This window comes from Histomonas meleagridis, assembly GCF_020186115.1.
Source record: "Histomonas meleagridis strain 2922-C6/04-10x chromosome Unknown contig_30, whole genome shotgun sequence".
In the NCBI taxonomy this organism is placed as follows: Eukaryota; Parabasalia; order Tritrichomonadida; family Dientamoebidae; genus Histomonas; species Histomonas meleagridis.
The window spans coordinates 398419-415572 of record NW_027150858.1 but is presented as its reverse complement, the minus strand read 5'-3'; the positions used below and the strand labels follow the sequence as shown (position 1 = coordinate 415572).

General features: G+C 29.7%; 6 protein-coding genes across 6 annotated transcripts; 2 read left to right on the top strand and 4 right to left on the bottom strand.

Moving 5' to 3' along the window:
• Window positions 1–4725: 4725 nt before the first annotated feature.
• On the bottom strand, window positions 4726–4974 carry GO595_004908 (60S ribosomal protein L37-B; the record flags this gene model as incomplete). The annotated part of the gene is made up of 1 exon (XM_067918092.1): window positions 4726–4974. One exon carries the CDS (start codon window positions 4972–4974, stop codon window positions 4726–4728), a length of 249 nt encoding a protein of 82 aa, XP_067774926.1.
• A 271-nt stretch (window positions 4975–5245) lies between these two features.
• GO595_004907 (mitochondrial coenzyme A transporter SLC25A42-like) lies at window positions 5246–6184 on the bottom strand (the record flags this gene model as incomplete). Its single annotated transcript, XM_067918091.1, has 1 exon — window positions 5246–6184. One exon carries the CDS (start codon window positions 6182–6184, stop codon window positions 5246–5248), a length of 939 nt encoding a protein of 312 aa, XP_067774925.1.
• Window positions 6185–6518: 334 nt separating this feature from the next.
• On the bottom strand, window positions 6519–7091 carry GO595_004906 (40S ribosomal protein S9-1; the record flags this gene model as incomplete). The annotated part of the gene is made up of 1 exon (XM_067918090.1): window positions 6519–7091. One exon carries the CDS (start codon window positions 7089–7091, stop codon window positions 6519–6521), a length of 573 nt encoding a protein of 190 aa, XP_067774924.1.
• A 6763-nt stretch (window positions 7092–13854) lies between these two features.
• Window positions 13855–14304, bottom strand: GO595_004905 (60S ribosomal protein L27a; the record flags this gene model as incomplete). Its single annotated transcript, XM_067918089.1, has 1 exon — window positions 13855–14304. One exon carries the CDS (start codon window positions 14302–14304, stop codon window positions 13855–13857), a length of 450 nt encoding a protein of 149 aa, XP_067774923.1.
• Window positions 14305–14850: 546 nt separating this feature from the next.
• On the top strand, window positions 14851–15576 carry GO595_004904 (PSP1 C-terminal conserved region family protein; the record flags this gene model as incomplete). Its single annotated transcript, XM_067918087.1, has 1 exon — window positions 14851–15576. One exon carries the CDS (start codon window positions 14851–14853, stop codon window positions 15574–15576), a length of 726 nt encoding a protein of 241 aa, XP_067774922.1.
• A 996-nt stretch (window positions 15577–16572) lies between these two features.
• Window positions 16573–17133, top strand: GO595_004903 (Myb-like DNA-binding domain containing protein; the record flags this gene model as incomplete). The annotated part of the gene is made up of 1 exon (XM_067918086.1): window positions 16573–17133. One exon carries the CDS (start codon window positions 16573–16575, stop codon window positions 17131–17133), a length of 561 nt encoding a protein of 186 aa, XP_067774921.1.
• Window positions 17134–17154: the final 21 nt, after the last annotated feature.

Below are 17154 nucleotides of genomic sequence, written 5' to 3'. Positions count from 1 at the left end.
TAAAATTTTTTTTTCCCGCTATATTTAATATGTTCAAAATTGATTATGACATATCGACTTTTTTCAATTTTTGTTATTCCATCAAATCATGAAGAACTCATTTCCTAGTGAAAAGCTTCACCACATCTCCTTATTATAAACTTTTAATACAGTATTTGGAGTCATTAATAATTGTTTTGCAATTAAGCGAGCTGAAATAAATGGTTGCTTTTGAAGAATTTTTGAAATTGGATGAATAAGATCAGATGGGGGTCTCCCAGTACGTTCCCCATCAAAACATAAAAAGTCATCATTTACGAATTTTCTACACCATCTTTTGATGGTACTTATATGAATTGTATTATTTCCCAAGACAGCGAACATTTCACTGTATAAGGATTTGTAACTTTTTCTTGAGAGGAAGGGAAATTTAATGATGAATCTTTGTTCGACGACATGCATTAAAAAAGAGTGACGGTTCTTCTCAAATTTTATACGTCACCAAAATTTAAATTTAATTTTTCTCTATATGCAATTAATTAATCAATTGCATAAACCACACTCATAAAATCTTCGATAAATATATTTTAAAATTATATGAATATTTATATATAAACTTATAACAGCCTATAATATAATGGGGGGGAGGGTCAGGACTTTATGTACATTTCATAAATAGTATTAAAAAGTATTTTATACCAGAAATTATTAAAAATTCAAATTATATAGCAAAAATCAGAATCAATAGGTGTCCTAAAGTTTCAACTATCAATAATATAAATAGTATTAATAACAACACATAAGGTACACAGCAAATTCAAATTTCATTATTTTTATATAATGATGCTAGTTTTTCCCGATTTTTATAAGATAATGAGAACCCAGCTCTATAAGTAATTTAATACTTAATATCGATAATAAAATAACTTCAGTTAACTTATTCTGGCCAGATTTGTTTTCAAAAATAAATATTTTTTGATATAATTTTTTTAATATACCATGAATATGGATATTATTAGCGACAATTAAATGAAGCGGTTTCACCCATATCGTTCATAATTTTTTGAATATAACTGTTTTGAGCAACGATATGGGCAACTCGGGTAATGATATGGGCTAATTGAGTGATATTTGATCGTATTGTCATTCGAATTTGAATACAGCCGCTTTGGTAACGATATGGGCAACGATACGGGCTAATTGAATGATATCGAAACACTAAAATTAATATACTAATTAATTTCAATAAAACGAAAGACATATGAGACTGATTGTTAACAGTCATACCAAAATTAGTATGTTTAATCTAATAATGACACTAAAATATTAACAAATTTCATCATTTCATTTTCATAAATATTAAATTTGGCAACTCAAAAATATATATATAAAGGTCAACCAACCCATAATTTCAAAATTAGTTCATTACTTGAAATTATACCCAAATTTCCCATGGTTCGCAATAATATGTTTAAATTTAAATATGATATGAATTTTTTTCTTATAAAAAAACTTCAGCTAGAAGCAGAGTATTAATACACAGGAATCGCCATAGTTTTCTTTTTTTCTGTGGCGGTTATGACTTTTTCAATGCTAACACATTTATTGCTCGGAAAATTATCGCTTCATAAGTTGGTTCAGAATTGTTTCCATCAAGACACCTTGAAGATTGCAACCCTTTGAATACGATTCGATTTCAAATATTGTTATTACCAATTTTCAAAAAAAGTTTCGATTATTATTTTTTACTTCGAAATTTTTGGGGTATTTTCAGAAACGAAATCCAATATTTTTGGGCCGATGTTCATCATTTTTTTGAAATTTGCTATATTAAAATCTTCGGTGGACTGGATGTTCTTCATTTGATTTTGATCTTTAGAAAGCACGTTGACATGGCAAATGATGAAGTTTTGGCTTTTCAATCCATTAATTTCCTCAATAATAACACTGAAAACCTGATTGCTTCACTCCCCTTTATTAGATACTTCATATCATTGGTCTTCAGCAGAACTTTCGATTTAATTTTCAATATCGTCATCAGATATGATATCGGCAAAGTTCCATGATTGGATTACTGCTTCTTCCAACAAGTAAGGAACAAATCAGCTGCCTCTGATTTCGTGTAGCCTCTGAATTTGCCCCATAGGAAATCAACAATGGAGTTTCATCCATGTTCAAAATATATTCATGAAGTTTGTTCGATAGAGCTTTCATGTACTGTTTTGCAAAGTGAGCAACTTCATCTTCGTTCAAATCAGACCTTATATTTTTCCGCATTTTACTAATAGAAAGGTCATTTCTATCACAAAAGTCAGCGACAAAATGATAGGAAAAAGAACCATCAAAATGTGATCTGTTTTGGTCAAAAGATTTCCATAGTTCAAACAACAAATTACATAAATGTTGTGTAGTTTTTGCTACCACTTTGGTAACTCTCCAGGAAGTGGGCATTGGAAAACGATCACGAGAGTTTCAAATCATTTAATTATATGTGATAACAATCGGTTTGATGCCAATAATTTGATTAATTATTTCAATAATGAATATATACAAATACAAGAAGAGATTACCTGAAATGCTTCATTTTCAATATATACATCATGTGAATATAAATAATCGAATGAAAATTATTTTTCGATTATTAATGAGAACATTAATATTTTACATCAATCGAAAGTAATAATGAATCCTAGATCAAAATTTGAATACAAGTTGCATGAATCTACTCAAATGACATTCTTGGTAAAAAATTCAATCACATCATTATTAGGAATCTAATATATTGCTGGGGGAGGAATTTCTGAAACAATCATAGGAAGACCACCAGATCCAGAATGGTAATTATTTATCAATTTCATTAAAGTCGAACAAAAAGTTTTGTCGAATGAGACATGGAAATTAAGTGATATAGGGATAGCAAATAGAGATGCAACATGGGCAAAATTAAATAATTTAAAATATTATCAATATGATTATAATGCTCAAATTAAAGAGCAATCAGAAGTTATAATGAATCTATATTTAAATTATTTAATACAACATTGAAAATATTAAATCTATAAAATTTACACCGCCTTCAAGAAACACGATAGGATTAATCCTCGCGCTGCGCCTATAAGCTCTTTGGGCAAGTATTGTAATATCCGTGATAATTGTAATATACACAGGACTGAAGATGTTCAAAAAGCTATCATGGATAGCAAATTGAATGAAATTTTTACTGTTCCATATAGTCCTCAATTAAATGATATAGTGGAAGCCTATTTTGGCTTCCAGAAAAAAGGAATGGCTAATTATATCACTACCACTGTGATACATGATGATTAAGCAAATATTAAAGAACGATAAGCACTTGCAGAGCAAAAATTCACGCCAAAAATATCTGTAGAATATTATGCCAAATGGTTAAATATCTCAGAAGATAGTGAAAATGGTATTTTATTGTGATATAGATCAATGAAATGTACGGCAAAATATTTGATTAATTTAAGAAATAATGTTAACATATAGGAAATCGATAATAAACATATAATTAAATTTTTCTAATAATTTTTAAAATATCACAAATTTATGAATGCATGTTAAATTGATATATTTTCCTGAATTTGATTCTTATATTTAGTGGATTACATTATTTTGATCAGTGTTATAAATATGTTTAATAATATTTCTTTTACAATTTATATACATGTATAAAAAAAAATCGAAGAGTTCGAGACAGATAAACGAAGACAAAATTAATGTATCCAATTATCGCTCAAATTTTGTTCTCTTTTTAATGGTTATATTCTAATTTAAAATAAATGTATCTGACTGCTCTTTGATTAATCATCGTAAAAAAATGTTTAACAAAAAAACTATTTCTCGAAAAAAAAAGCGAAAACGATAAATTCGAACCAGAGAGATTGGCCAATATAGGACCGTCCTCATTAAGCCTTATTCTGGCTATACCTAATTGCTCGAAATAATAAATTGATATTCCTATTTAATCAGTACATAAACTGTAACAGTAGACTGCATAATGTACATTGCTCATTTAGTTTCATTAAAATAAATTTTGAATCGATATTTGGTCCAACGGATTTTGAAGAACATTTTCGAAATATTAATTTTTTATTATTAATTTTTATTGGTGTAATATGACATTTTTTTAGCCCCCGACAGCTAAAAGTGGACATTTTCTTAACATCCAATGGACAGCTTCGATGCCTAAAAAACGATCAGATATTTTTGTGTTAAAAAGTGGACGTTTTTTTGTGGGTGGCAACTTATTATAAGTTTGCCAATGAATAAATCAACAATCGTATTCCTTACCAAAACTAGCAACACCTAGTAATAAACACAAAATGAAACATGCTTCGCAATCTACAACAATTCCAAAGGCGAACCTAGGAAAAGAATCATTAAATAACAAGGAAAGCAAACCGGTTTCAGGGAAAAAATGTGATCAAACCGAACACAGAATGAAAAAAAAGCGAAAAACTGTGCGCGTATATGGGCTGCCTTCACAGTTTTGCATTGCAGACACACAACGAAAACATAACTTCAGATGAAATTGATGAATCCCTCCATGAAATAGCTAAAGCACTTTATCATTGGATGCATTCTGGATATTCAAGTGAATAAAATATTATTTTTAAGCATTATTGCAACACCACATAAAATAAATATTCCATAAAATGTACCAAGAATGCTTGTGATTTGCTTGCGTTAAAAAACTAAAATTGAGAAATACATTAAATATGTTTATTTCTTAGGAGCATATATAGCTTGAAGCTTCTTCATGCACTTCTTAAGGTGTGACATGCGGCCAGTTCCTTGTGTGCGCTTTGCATGTGCCTTCTTTGCCCAATTATAATGGCGCATTGAAGCTTCAGGATATCCACATTTTGCGCACCTTCCCTTTTGTATATGGTATGATCGACTTCCACAGCGGCGGCAGATTGTGTGACTCTTATTATGACGTTTACCGAATGATGGTGTTCCAGCTCCCATTTTATCGAAGGTCGGCCATGGTGTCACTTTTCATGTGCAAACGGTCGTTTTCCATGATTAAATTTTATGATTTTATCATATTTTGCGAAAATGTTCTTACGTATTATCTTATAGGTGCATTTTATTTCATTTTTATTGTAAGATTTACGAAATAATTTTATATTTCCTGCAAGAAAAAGAAAAGAAAATGAAAGAAAGCACTTTTTATAAAACATTCAAATTTTCATTTGGAAAAACACAAAACTTTACCAAGAGAATCAGTGCTGTTCTTTTATTTCTTTGATTGTTGCTTTTTTTGTGGGGCTTTTTGAGATTTCTGCTCCTTTACACGGTACAAAGCTTTTGTCACTTCATCAACAAGTGTGAATTGAAGAGCAGCAAATGGAACAACCTTAACAAGGTTAAGACCAACTCCGCGATAAAGACCGACTGGGCCTTCTTCCTTAATGATCTTTGCGAATGCATCAAACATTCCATTATAAATTGGCTTGTTATTTGCATCACGTAGCATCAAGCGCTTGCGTACTACATCAAATGGATAAGAGAATGTTTGTGAGAACATTCCTGCAGTTGCACCAATGAGACAATTTGCAAATGGACTAATTGGTTTTCCTGGTGCTATCTTTGTTGCGTAGAAGTTTTTAAGTCCTCCATATGCATAAAACTGTGCGCCTTCATATGGGATAACGCCCATTACTGTAGGTACTATTCCCGAATAAAGTGAAGTAACACCTTCCTCTTTGATAATAGTGGCAAGAGTACTGAATATGCCATTGTACTTCTTAGGATCGACAGTAATGCGAGTACGAGCAACATCAAGTGGATATGTAAGGACTTGACTGATAGTACCTGCTGCTGCTCCAGCTATTGTCCTTTGGAATCCTGTTAGTGGCTTACCACCACCAATTTTCTTTTGGATTTCTCCAAATGCATAGAATTTGATTGCAGATTGAGGGCCGAGACGAATGCATGCAGCAGTGTTGCCTCTCCAGAATCCCGCAATTCCATCTTCTTCCCAAAGTTTTGCAAGAATATCTTTTACATTTCCGCCTTTAGAAGATACTTGCATGAGCATTTTGACAACATCAAGTGGAGAAGTTATTGTTCTTGATAGGGTACCTGCAATAAACCCAACAGAAAGCTTTTCTATTTTTCCAAGTTCAACCTTTGGGGCTGGAGATGTAGCAACAAGGATTTGGTCCGCTTCCATAAAGTGAAGAATTCTTCATCGATTTCAGCCGTTAGGTGACAAAAATTGAGAAAATTTAGTATTGAAATTTTTTGATTATTTGAGTACTTTACGGATATTCATCCATTAACAGCTCAAAAATCACTTCAACAACGATCAAATTTCATGGAATTGAAAATTTTCAAAGCTCAAAAAGTTCTATCGTATATTTCATCTTGTAGTGTTGTCACACATTTGTTGAGAAATATTGTTTATATATAGGGCATAATTTTTCTTTCTTTCATAAACTTAAACAAGGTAAGATGAATCAATGTTTTTATTACATTTTGAAAAAATAATATTGTTAAAAATTTTTTTACTCAGAGAAATCATCACCCTTTCCTTGTTTCTTTGCAGCATCCTTAGCCCTCATTCTCCTCTTACGTCCGGCCTTTTCTGTTGTCATGACAGAATTATCGGCATAACGAATGTTACGCTCGGATTCTTTCCATACGAGGAATTGTGGTTGATTGACGAGTTGGTTTTCAACAGCGATATGGCGGTGGTTAATAAGTGTACGAGCATGATGGATGGATTTTGCAAGAGCTGCTTTGTGTACTTGTGTTTGGAGACGGCGATCAAGAAGATCATTTGGAGTAAGTGAAAGGACATAATCGAGTTTCTGCTTTGTTTCATCGAGAACACCAAGACGTGTAAGACGACGAAGGAGAGCTGCACCTTCAAAGATACGCTTTGTGTCATTTTCTGGAAGCATAAGAAGGTTACGAGCAGCTTTACGGATTTTTGCAAGTGTATAATTAACCCTCCAAAGTTCACGCTTGTTCTTAAGACCGTACTCACCGACAACCTTAAGTTCGCGGTGAATACGTTCTTTTTCATATGGACGCATTGGCTTCTTGAAAGTACGGCCGAAGTTGTGGCTTGTCATTAGCTGGAAAGGACGACCAAAACCGCCGATAAGGTAAACGTTCAATGTCTATCGTTGATCACTTTTTTGAATTTCACTAACGTTTCAACGCATATTCATCTCTCTTTCTGCATTAGCATTTTTCCAATAAGCGTTCGAACAGATACAATATTATAATGACTTCTGAGAAAAAATAACCCCGTTTTATTTAAAACCACAGAGTGTAAAATCACAACAACCAAAAATCTTATATAATTCAAGAAACAAAATATACATAATGTTGAGGCAAATTTAAATAGCATTATGATAAATAAATTCAATATAAACGTTGGTGATTAGTGAGCGAGCTTAGAAACATGAATACAATTACATATCAAACAAATGAGTGTGGCTTAGTGTAAATAGCAATCATTTTTTTAAAACCGTTTTTCACCTTTATATTTGAAAGTCCCTGAGAAACAGCGCATTCAAAATTCAATGTGCCGATTAGAATCCTTGTTAATTGTATAGAAACAAACTTTTTGAGCGTTTGTAATTCAAAGGTGTTCGATGTTTGCTTGATGACAAAAGATGTCATCTTGTTTCTTTAATTTTCTAACAGAATTAATATACAATTTAATTCTGTATCCTATGTCACTTTTCATAAAAAAAACATTGCGTTTCAGCTTTGTGAACATCTTCCGATTGCAAAAACAATAAAACACGTATCAGCAAAAGTTGAGCCAACGAAACGACGAAAAGGCGAAGCGGTTGAAGCTCTCTGTATCGTTTTTGACTGATTTATCAATAAGTTTCTCAAGTTTTCACACGGATGTGTGTTTTCTTCTTGGCTTTCCCTATGCATTTCTTTTGCTTATTACGAAACTCTCAACAAAATTCAGGTTCAAAGATTTTTAGTAATCAATTATCTATTTCTCAAACTTTTAAACACTCCATTTCCCTTACTTCAGAATCCAAAGGGGGATAAATACTTTATATTCTCGCCTCGTGACAAAGCGAATGTATCCATTAAAGGAACAAATTTTATTATGCTAAAAGATAATGAATCCGATCCATTTAATATCAGTGCAGGAAAATATCATTGGCATTTCCCTTTATTAGAATCACCAATTTCATATGTTAAACATTATCTCAAATTCTTTTCTTTAGTACTTAATCATTTTTCATTGAAAGCACATTTAGCAATGCCAATGAATAATAGTTTCATAAAGAAAATGTTCAAATTCAATGAAAATGTTCAAGCTCTAATGCGTTACTTTTTTATTTTGGGATTTTTATCGTTTTATGAAATTAAATTTTTATTTAACAAATTGAAAACAAACGAAAATAGAAAACATAAAAATGTTTTAATTTTTGTTATATTTTTCATAAATTCTTTTCAATTATTTTATGATCATAATTTAACATTAACAATAACAAATTCAAGTGATTTTGAAGAAATTGAACAATATAAAGACAACACGAAATTTATATATATTAGTGAAGGAATTTATCTAATTCCAATTGGTGCATTTTCAGGATGGTCATCAGTTATTTCCGTTAATTTTGGTAATTCTATATCAGGTATTGGTGATTCAGCATTTTCATCATGTTCATCAATCAAAAACATTACAATTCCAAATTCAGTCACAAACATTGGCGGTTATGCGTTTTCATTCTGTTCTAATTTAATGATATTAACACTTGGGTATGGAATAACAGAAATTGGAGTTTCAGCATTTGGTAATTGTAATGCACTTGAATGTATTTATTATTATGGAACTAACGAACCGAATATTGAAGAAAATGCATTTTATAATGTTACAACAACAGTTATAACATATGCAACATATATCGCTAAGACATTTGGAACATTATCAGTCAATGACAAATCAGCAGAAGGAAACTGCAAAGCAATTCCAACACTTTCATTTTCATCATCACATACATTCAGTCGAAGTAACACATATTCTCAGTCAAATACATTTACTGAATCGTTACAAAGTGATTTTACATTTTCGTTTTCATATACATTTTATGTATTCGACACATTTTAATTATTATTCAAATTTCATTACAATGTTTCGCACGAACATTTTACATACGAATGGACTTACAACGAATGCATTGATTGGAATTGTTTGCGGATCAGTTGCATTTGTGTTAATAATTGTTGGAATTGTTATGTTCTTAATCAAAAGTAAAAACAAAAAAGGGAAATCGACTTCAAAGTTACAATTTAAGGATTCAACTACATCAAGTTTAAATCAAAAGGAAGATGTCAATATATTAGATGAAGATATTGTTAAAGAAGATGAAGACAATTGGCTGTGATTTAATGTAAAATAAAAATATATTTTTAATTGATATATTTTTAATTTATTTAAAAACTATGAAATGATTCGCAATGAGAAATATTAATCGATTAACAATTTGTTACTCTCAACTAATGGTAATCTGTTTCTTATGTTACTTTTGGAAACTCTGTAAATCATATCAAATTCTGTATTTTTATCACTACCGAATATGGTGAAAATAATACGACAATTAGTAATTTAGCATTTTCATTCAACCATCACACTTCCAAGTTTGATGCAAAACATTGAGAAGCAGCATTTTCTATTTGCTATCATTTAACGACATTAAAAATTTTGACACAACAAATAAGAATTTGAAAATATTCATTTTCTAATTGAACAGCCTTCGATCATTTATTATTATGGCAAATCAGAACCATATATTAGTGAAAATACATTTTCATCAATTATTACATATTCAACACACAAAGAAAAAAAACATTTGGACCATTTCCGGTGAATAACGAATATAATGGTGGTGTTTGTTCACCAATTTCAACTCATCCATTTACAAAATCGAATACATTGTCGAATTCAGATATGTTCACAAGATCCAAATCATTTATACAAACACATACATTCACTAAATCAAATACATATACAAAAGCACTTCAAAGGGATTTAACTTTAACTTTTTCTTACATATTAACACTTTCTTTATCGATAACAAATCATAAACTGTTTGTTAAACACAAACAAAATCATTTTCATTATATATCAATAATTCAACGATTTCATATCTTGAAAACAATTTTATATATTATGATTACACTATTATTATATACTTCATATTTTAACATTGTTTAAATTGTTATACATATATAAGTTATATCTCAAACGAGACATAAAGCGGAAATGCAACATCAGTTTTAATTGTAATTATATCCAAATCAAATCAAATACATATGTGAATAATTAATGAAATTTAATAACTTTAAAAAATGATTACCAAAAACAAATATATATCATTTTGATCAGCAAATTCAGCTCTATCACATGCATTCATTCATTATATTATTTAAAAGTGCTTTAAAATCATTTATTACAGCTTTTCTGTGTGTCCTTAAATATTGAAACAAACGAATTTTAGGTTAAATTGAAAACTTCAAGAAAACAACAAATTTTTTTACTTGATAACCGTGTGGTTTTTTAACTTTTGTATTAGCCGATGTGTATTTAGTAAAGGCCTTGAACTATATTAGATCTTGAAGCATGAAAATTCTTCAAATGATGCTCATTTCGGGCATAACAAAGCAATTTACGACCGTTACAATACCAGAAATCCCATTTCTTACAACTATAAAAATATCAAATATGAAAAAGAACCTCAGCGAAGAAGGAATCATTCATGGGTGCAATGTAGAAGATCGAGTCTTTGAAATTCATAACCAGAATTTTGATATATTTAGCAACAATTCTATTTTCTTTAAAACCAGTTTGTTTTTATATTTCTTTGACTGAAATAGACCATACATTAGTTATGCTTCAAATATTTAATAACAAAATAAAAATTATCAGTATCATATTTTACAATTCTCCAATATAAATCCTTTTTAACCAGTATGCTTATTGAAGACAATATGTCAAAGCAAACCACTAAAATGTGTTACGAGAATATATCTTTGATCCGGAGTAAATTTCTTTGTTTTTCGTTGATGCAAAACGATAAAAAAGACCGACCATTTAAATTCAATGCTTACGTTCGTTTAACCGCTATTTTTTCAATGATGATTGTGGTGGTTTATATCAATTTTTTTCAGAAAAAACCACTTTTTCTACAGAAATTTTTATTGACCAACTACGAATTGAAAACAAACGAAAAGAAAAAACATAAAAATGTTTTAATTTTTGTTATATTTTTCATAAATTCTTTTCAATTATTTTATGATCATAATTTAACATTAACAATAACAAATTCAAGTGATTTTGAAGAAATTGAACAATATAAAGACAACACGAAATTTATATATATTAGTGAAGGAATTTATCTAATTCCAATTGGTGCATTTTCAGGATGGTCATCAGTTATTTCCGTTAATTTTGGTAATTCTATATCAGGTATTGGTGATTCAGCATTTTCATCATGTTCATCAATCAAAAAACATTACAATTCCAAATTCAGTCACAAACATTGGCGGTTATGCGTTTTCATTCTGTTCTAATTTAATGATATTAACACTTGGGTATGGAATAACAGAAATTGGAGTTTCAGCATTTGGTAATTGTAATGCACTTGAATGTATTTATTATTATGGAACTAACGAACCGAATATTGAAGAAAATGCATTTTATAATGTTACAACAACAGTTATAACATATGCAACATATATCGCTAAGACATTTGGAACATTATCAGTCAATGACAAATCAGCAGAAGGAAACTGCAAAGCAATTCCAACACTTTCATTTTCATCATCACATACATTCAGTTGTAGCAACACATATTCTCAGTCAAACACATTCAGTCAAAGTAACACATATTCTCAGTCAAAGACATATTCTCAATCGCATGCATTCAGTATTGATACATTTGCAAAATCAAATACATTTACCGAATCATTTCAAAATGATTTAAAGAAATCTTTTTCATATCTGTTAACAGTCACATTATCATTTACATATTCATTCACTTATTATGAAATACAAACAAAATCACTTTCACTATATACAATTAATTCATCAAATGTTTATATTGAAACAGAATTTATATATTATGATTACACAGTTATTATTTATTCAACTTATTATATTTATTTTTCGAACTTCTTTACATTTATTTATAACAATGAATTTCAAACAAATGATAATAAAACAACAATTATCATAATAATCGTTTGTGTTATTGTTGCTGTTATTATTATAATTTCATTACTTATTATATTATTGATGCGAATTAAAAATAAAAAAGAAGAAATTGATGAAAATGAAATTTCAGAACAACAAAATGATAACCAAACCACAAACACATTCACAACGGGAATATCTACATCAAATATTGAAGAAGATCCATTTGCAGATGACTTCAAAGAAGATAAATTCATTGAGCAAATGTAATTAAGATAAATAATTAATAAAATGTAGTGTGTTCTAAATGTGAATCATTTTTAGTATTCAAAGTCACCACGTTATTTTCTAACATTAATTTTAGTATTGTGCTTTTGTTTATGTAGAACTTTTGAAAAATATAAGCAATATGTTTAATATTATTAATTAAATGTACTTATTGGCGATCACTTGCATTGGCATTATGTGGTAACACTTTTTGAGTGCCCTGTAAACTTTTAATTTAAGTAAAGCCTTTTCTTTATTATTTATTTTTTTTCATGCAAATTTGTAATGCAGACCACACAACCCAATCAATTCCAAGATATTCATTAAAGTCTTTGATTTTGTAAGTGCCTTACCAAATTATGAGAATGATTGGGAATTACAAGAGAAATTAATTAGGGAAGGGCATAATCTAAATATTTACTTATGAACAGTGCAAGCGTTGAAGATACATATAAATATAGAGTTGCAGGTGGGAATGAAGAAATCATTCATTTATGCTCACGAAATCATAAAATATTTTATTTTTATTGAGGAATTGTTTTGTTATATATTTATGTTTAATAGAAATAAGAAACAAACAACGAAAATAAAATCTTTATCAATTATAAATAATAATAAGTCATTAAATACGAGAGGAAATCACGAAGATGTCAACAATGAATTTAATTAGTTGATAACGGAAGATGACGACAAATGGATTTAAGCTATAATAAATATATTAAAATGTGATAATAAAATATTATTTTTTGTTAAATCGTTTATTGTGAAAAGAGATTTGTTTTTCCAAAATAAGATTCAAAAAGCTTATTATACAAACGTAAACTGAGGAATCAATGGCAACGGAAGTGGACTATATTGCATCTAAAAACTCAGCTTCGCCACCTATCTTATTTTGATTTAGAATGGATAAGTTTTTGATATCAGCTATTGCCGCAGCGCCATTAAAATTTCCAAAAAATAAAATTTGTGGATACACTGGAATTGCTGCTATCCATGTACATGTGCAACCCATAAAAGCTGTAGCATTGTAATTTAACCTACAGTGCATCCTGAAATGGTATCACAAATGTTTGCATACTATTTATTCACCAATAATAATAAATGCTCATCACAATCCAAGGCTGAATCCAAAATTTTGGTAAATTCTGATATAAACTGTGATACAAAAATTATCCGATAAGAACTTTGTTGTTTACCAACATTCACGCTGTCGTCAAGAGAAATCAAATGCACTGTGAAAAAATCACTTGAAGTGTTTCAACAAAATTAGTTAAATAATGCAATAAGAATGTGAATCATTAAAAAAGAAAGAATTGCAATTTAGTAATAAACAAAAATAAATGCGAAATCTTTGAATTCGCAAAAATTCGATTATGGTAAAAGTAAAAATTGTTTATTTATTTAACCTTTTCGCATGCGCCACCTGCAGCTTTGATCTTCTTTTCAGCAGATTGTGAGAAATCCTTTGCACGAACAATTAATGGAATTTGTGGGAGTTCGCCGCGTCCAACAACTTTGAAATAACCATTGGCAACACAATCAATGACTGGAACTGCGTCACCTTCCTTCTTAGAAGCTGCTTGATTACGAACTTCTTCTGGTACTAATGTCCAAAGTTTGTCAATATTGATGATTGGTTCCCATTCACGGCACTTGAAAATGTGAAGTCTTCTCATACCGACCTTGCCGAAGTATCCTGGGTGATAACGATCGAACCATGTTCTTTGATGATGTTGACCACCTGCGTTACCACAACCTCCTGGTGACTTCCTGTGCTTTCCAACACGACCGTAACCCATGGATTCTTGACCACGAAGCTTCCTTGATTTCTTGAAACGAGTTGGCATCTCGCAAAAGGACGGCCAAACCGCCTTTCTGGCGGTTGAAGTAAAACTATTGCTATTTTTGGCAAAACGAATGGATTTAATCATATATTTACCACTAATTATTTAAGGTTAATATATATTGATAATTTCTTAAATTATAATAAATTTTTCACTATTAATTATTATTCATCTGATTGATTATATAAAATTATTTCATTGAAGATTAAAAGCGCATTGTTTAGTACATTAAAAAAATTAAATGCTAGAAATGTTGCACAATGAATTTGACCAAATCTATTTTACTGATTTTACAAATCTTTCATTCTTGTTTAAGTAATTAAATAAATTGGCATAATTCTGCTTAATAGAGCAACTTTAGACCCTTACCGGTAATTTATTGGGTTTATTCAAACTTACCTGAAAGAACACCGTTAAAATCTGATAAAAATTCTTTGAAAAAGTAGCTTTTACGACGATTCAATTTTCATTTTATGACGTTTTTTGGAAGTTAACCTTATCAAAAAGTTTTTATCCGAACTGACGCAAAATTAAAACTGTTTTTACATAATGTCAGTTTGGGCTGACTTCACGGAAGAAACGGAAGAACAAGATAGCTCGTACTCACTTTTGCCAGACACACTTAAAGACGTATGGGGTGATGATTCTATTTCATTTGAACCATCTCATTTTCAAGATCAAATTAATTTTGACCAAACATATGCTGCTTCTGCCCCAGAAATTAATCCATACATGGGAATGTTTGATGGTTCAAGGGTTAATAACTCATTTATGAAGCGAGGAAACAAAACATCATATTGTACTGTTCAATATCATCCAAATAGGATTAATGTAACCTACTTCAATAGAGACCTTGACGTGGAAATAGGAGATTACGTAATTATTGATGCTGATCGTGGAGTTGATATAGGAAAAATATTAGCAATGATCGAAAATCCATCACAAAGAGATACAAAGACTGCTAGGCAGATTATCAGGAAAGCCGAAAAAGCTGAAATCGACAAGTTGCCAAAGAAAATTGAAATGGAAGAAAATGCATTAAAAATATGCCAAGCGAAGGCACAAGAACTTGGACTCCCAATGGAAATAACAGGAGCAGAATATCAATTTGATTTTAAGAAACTGACGTTTTATTATTCTGCCACTCGATATATTGATTTTCGAAATTTAGTTAAGATCTTGTACAAAATATTTTGCACAAGAATATGGATGGTATGGTATGATGGATCTGCACCAGTTAAAGATGTTTTGACCAAGAATGATTCAAATATATAATTATGCGTTTTTTTATAATCTCATAAAAATGTCTTATTTTCTGTATTTTCTGATAAATATTAACTTTTAAAATATATAATAAATATAAATATGAATATATATATAAAGAAAAATTATTCCAGCAATGTATATATACATCTTTCATTTTTCACATTTTATAAAAATTTAAATGCATTTGAAGGAATAAAATCATATAAAACATCAGAAATTATTATTTTTTATTGGAGAGGGAAAATGTTACATAATCGAATAGTTCGGTTGATATTTCAGAACAACCGCGTGCTTTTGGACCGCTTCATCAATGATTCAATAATTGATTTAAAAAATAAAATTCGAATATTTTTTCATAAAATAGATTTCATCAAAATATAATTTTTATTTATCATTAATATATTATTTATGATATTAAAAAAAGAAAAAAAATGAAAATATTTTGGTTAGCATGAAATATTCATATTTTTCAAAAACATGCGTGACTTGTTCATTGCCATCAAAAACTGGTTTTGTGTCAATTTGACACAGTTTATCAATAAATATGAATATTCCATTTTACCATAATAAAATCAGCTATTCAGCATAGATTTAGATCTAAAATAGCATGGATTTAACATTTATATTATATGAAATTAGAAAATATTGATTTTATAATGAAATATTATTATTTGATAAATAAACGACCTCAATTTCAGTTTGTTGGTCAACTCATTCAAAAATTGCGGTTTATTTTTTATTTGGCAATCGACAAATCACTTCAGAAAATGAAAAATATACTTATTTTGATATTTAATGAATAAAATTATTTTTAATGAAATATTTAAAATTTCTTTTATATTGAATCAAAATATTTAAAATTAAAAATCTTTATCTTGTGTCTATAAAAAAATATTTCCGGTTTTCCGTTGCCCACCCGATTTGATAGCTTTCGTTGTAATATGGCCAAAAAGTTAATACATCATTTATAATTTGTCAGACACAATGCCAGGCAGGGGCAAAAGCATGAAACAAAGAAAATCTTATTCATCAAAGGATGGAACAATCAACAGACGTTACCCATTTTCTCATGAAGAAGATTACAGATTATCACAACTTGTTGAAGAATATGGTAATTCAGATTGGTTGTTAATTGCATCAATGATGGAAAAGCGTAACAGTAGACAATGCAGAGAACGTTGGATCAACTATTTAAGCCCAGACATTAATACAAGTAAATGGACACCAGAAGAAGATGAACTTCTGATGGAAAAATACAAAGAAATCGGATCAAAGTGGGTACAGATTTCCAAATTCCTTGAAGGAAGAACAGAAATTATGGTGAAGAACAGATTCCAAGTTCTTCAACGTCGTTTAAGCAAAGAGAAGGAAGGTACAACTGAACCAAAGAAGCCAGGACGAAAGAAGTATGAAAAGACTATTAAGAACCAAGCTTCAATACCAAAAGAACAACCAAAAAGTCAAGAATCTCAAAATGTGGATGATCTTGAATTTCAATTTGAAGAATTTTTCGAAGCTTTTAACGATTTTTCTATAGATAATAACTCAATATCATATATGATATAAATAAAGGATGACGATTTTACA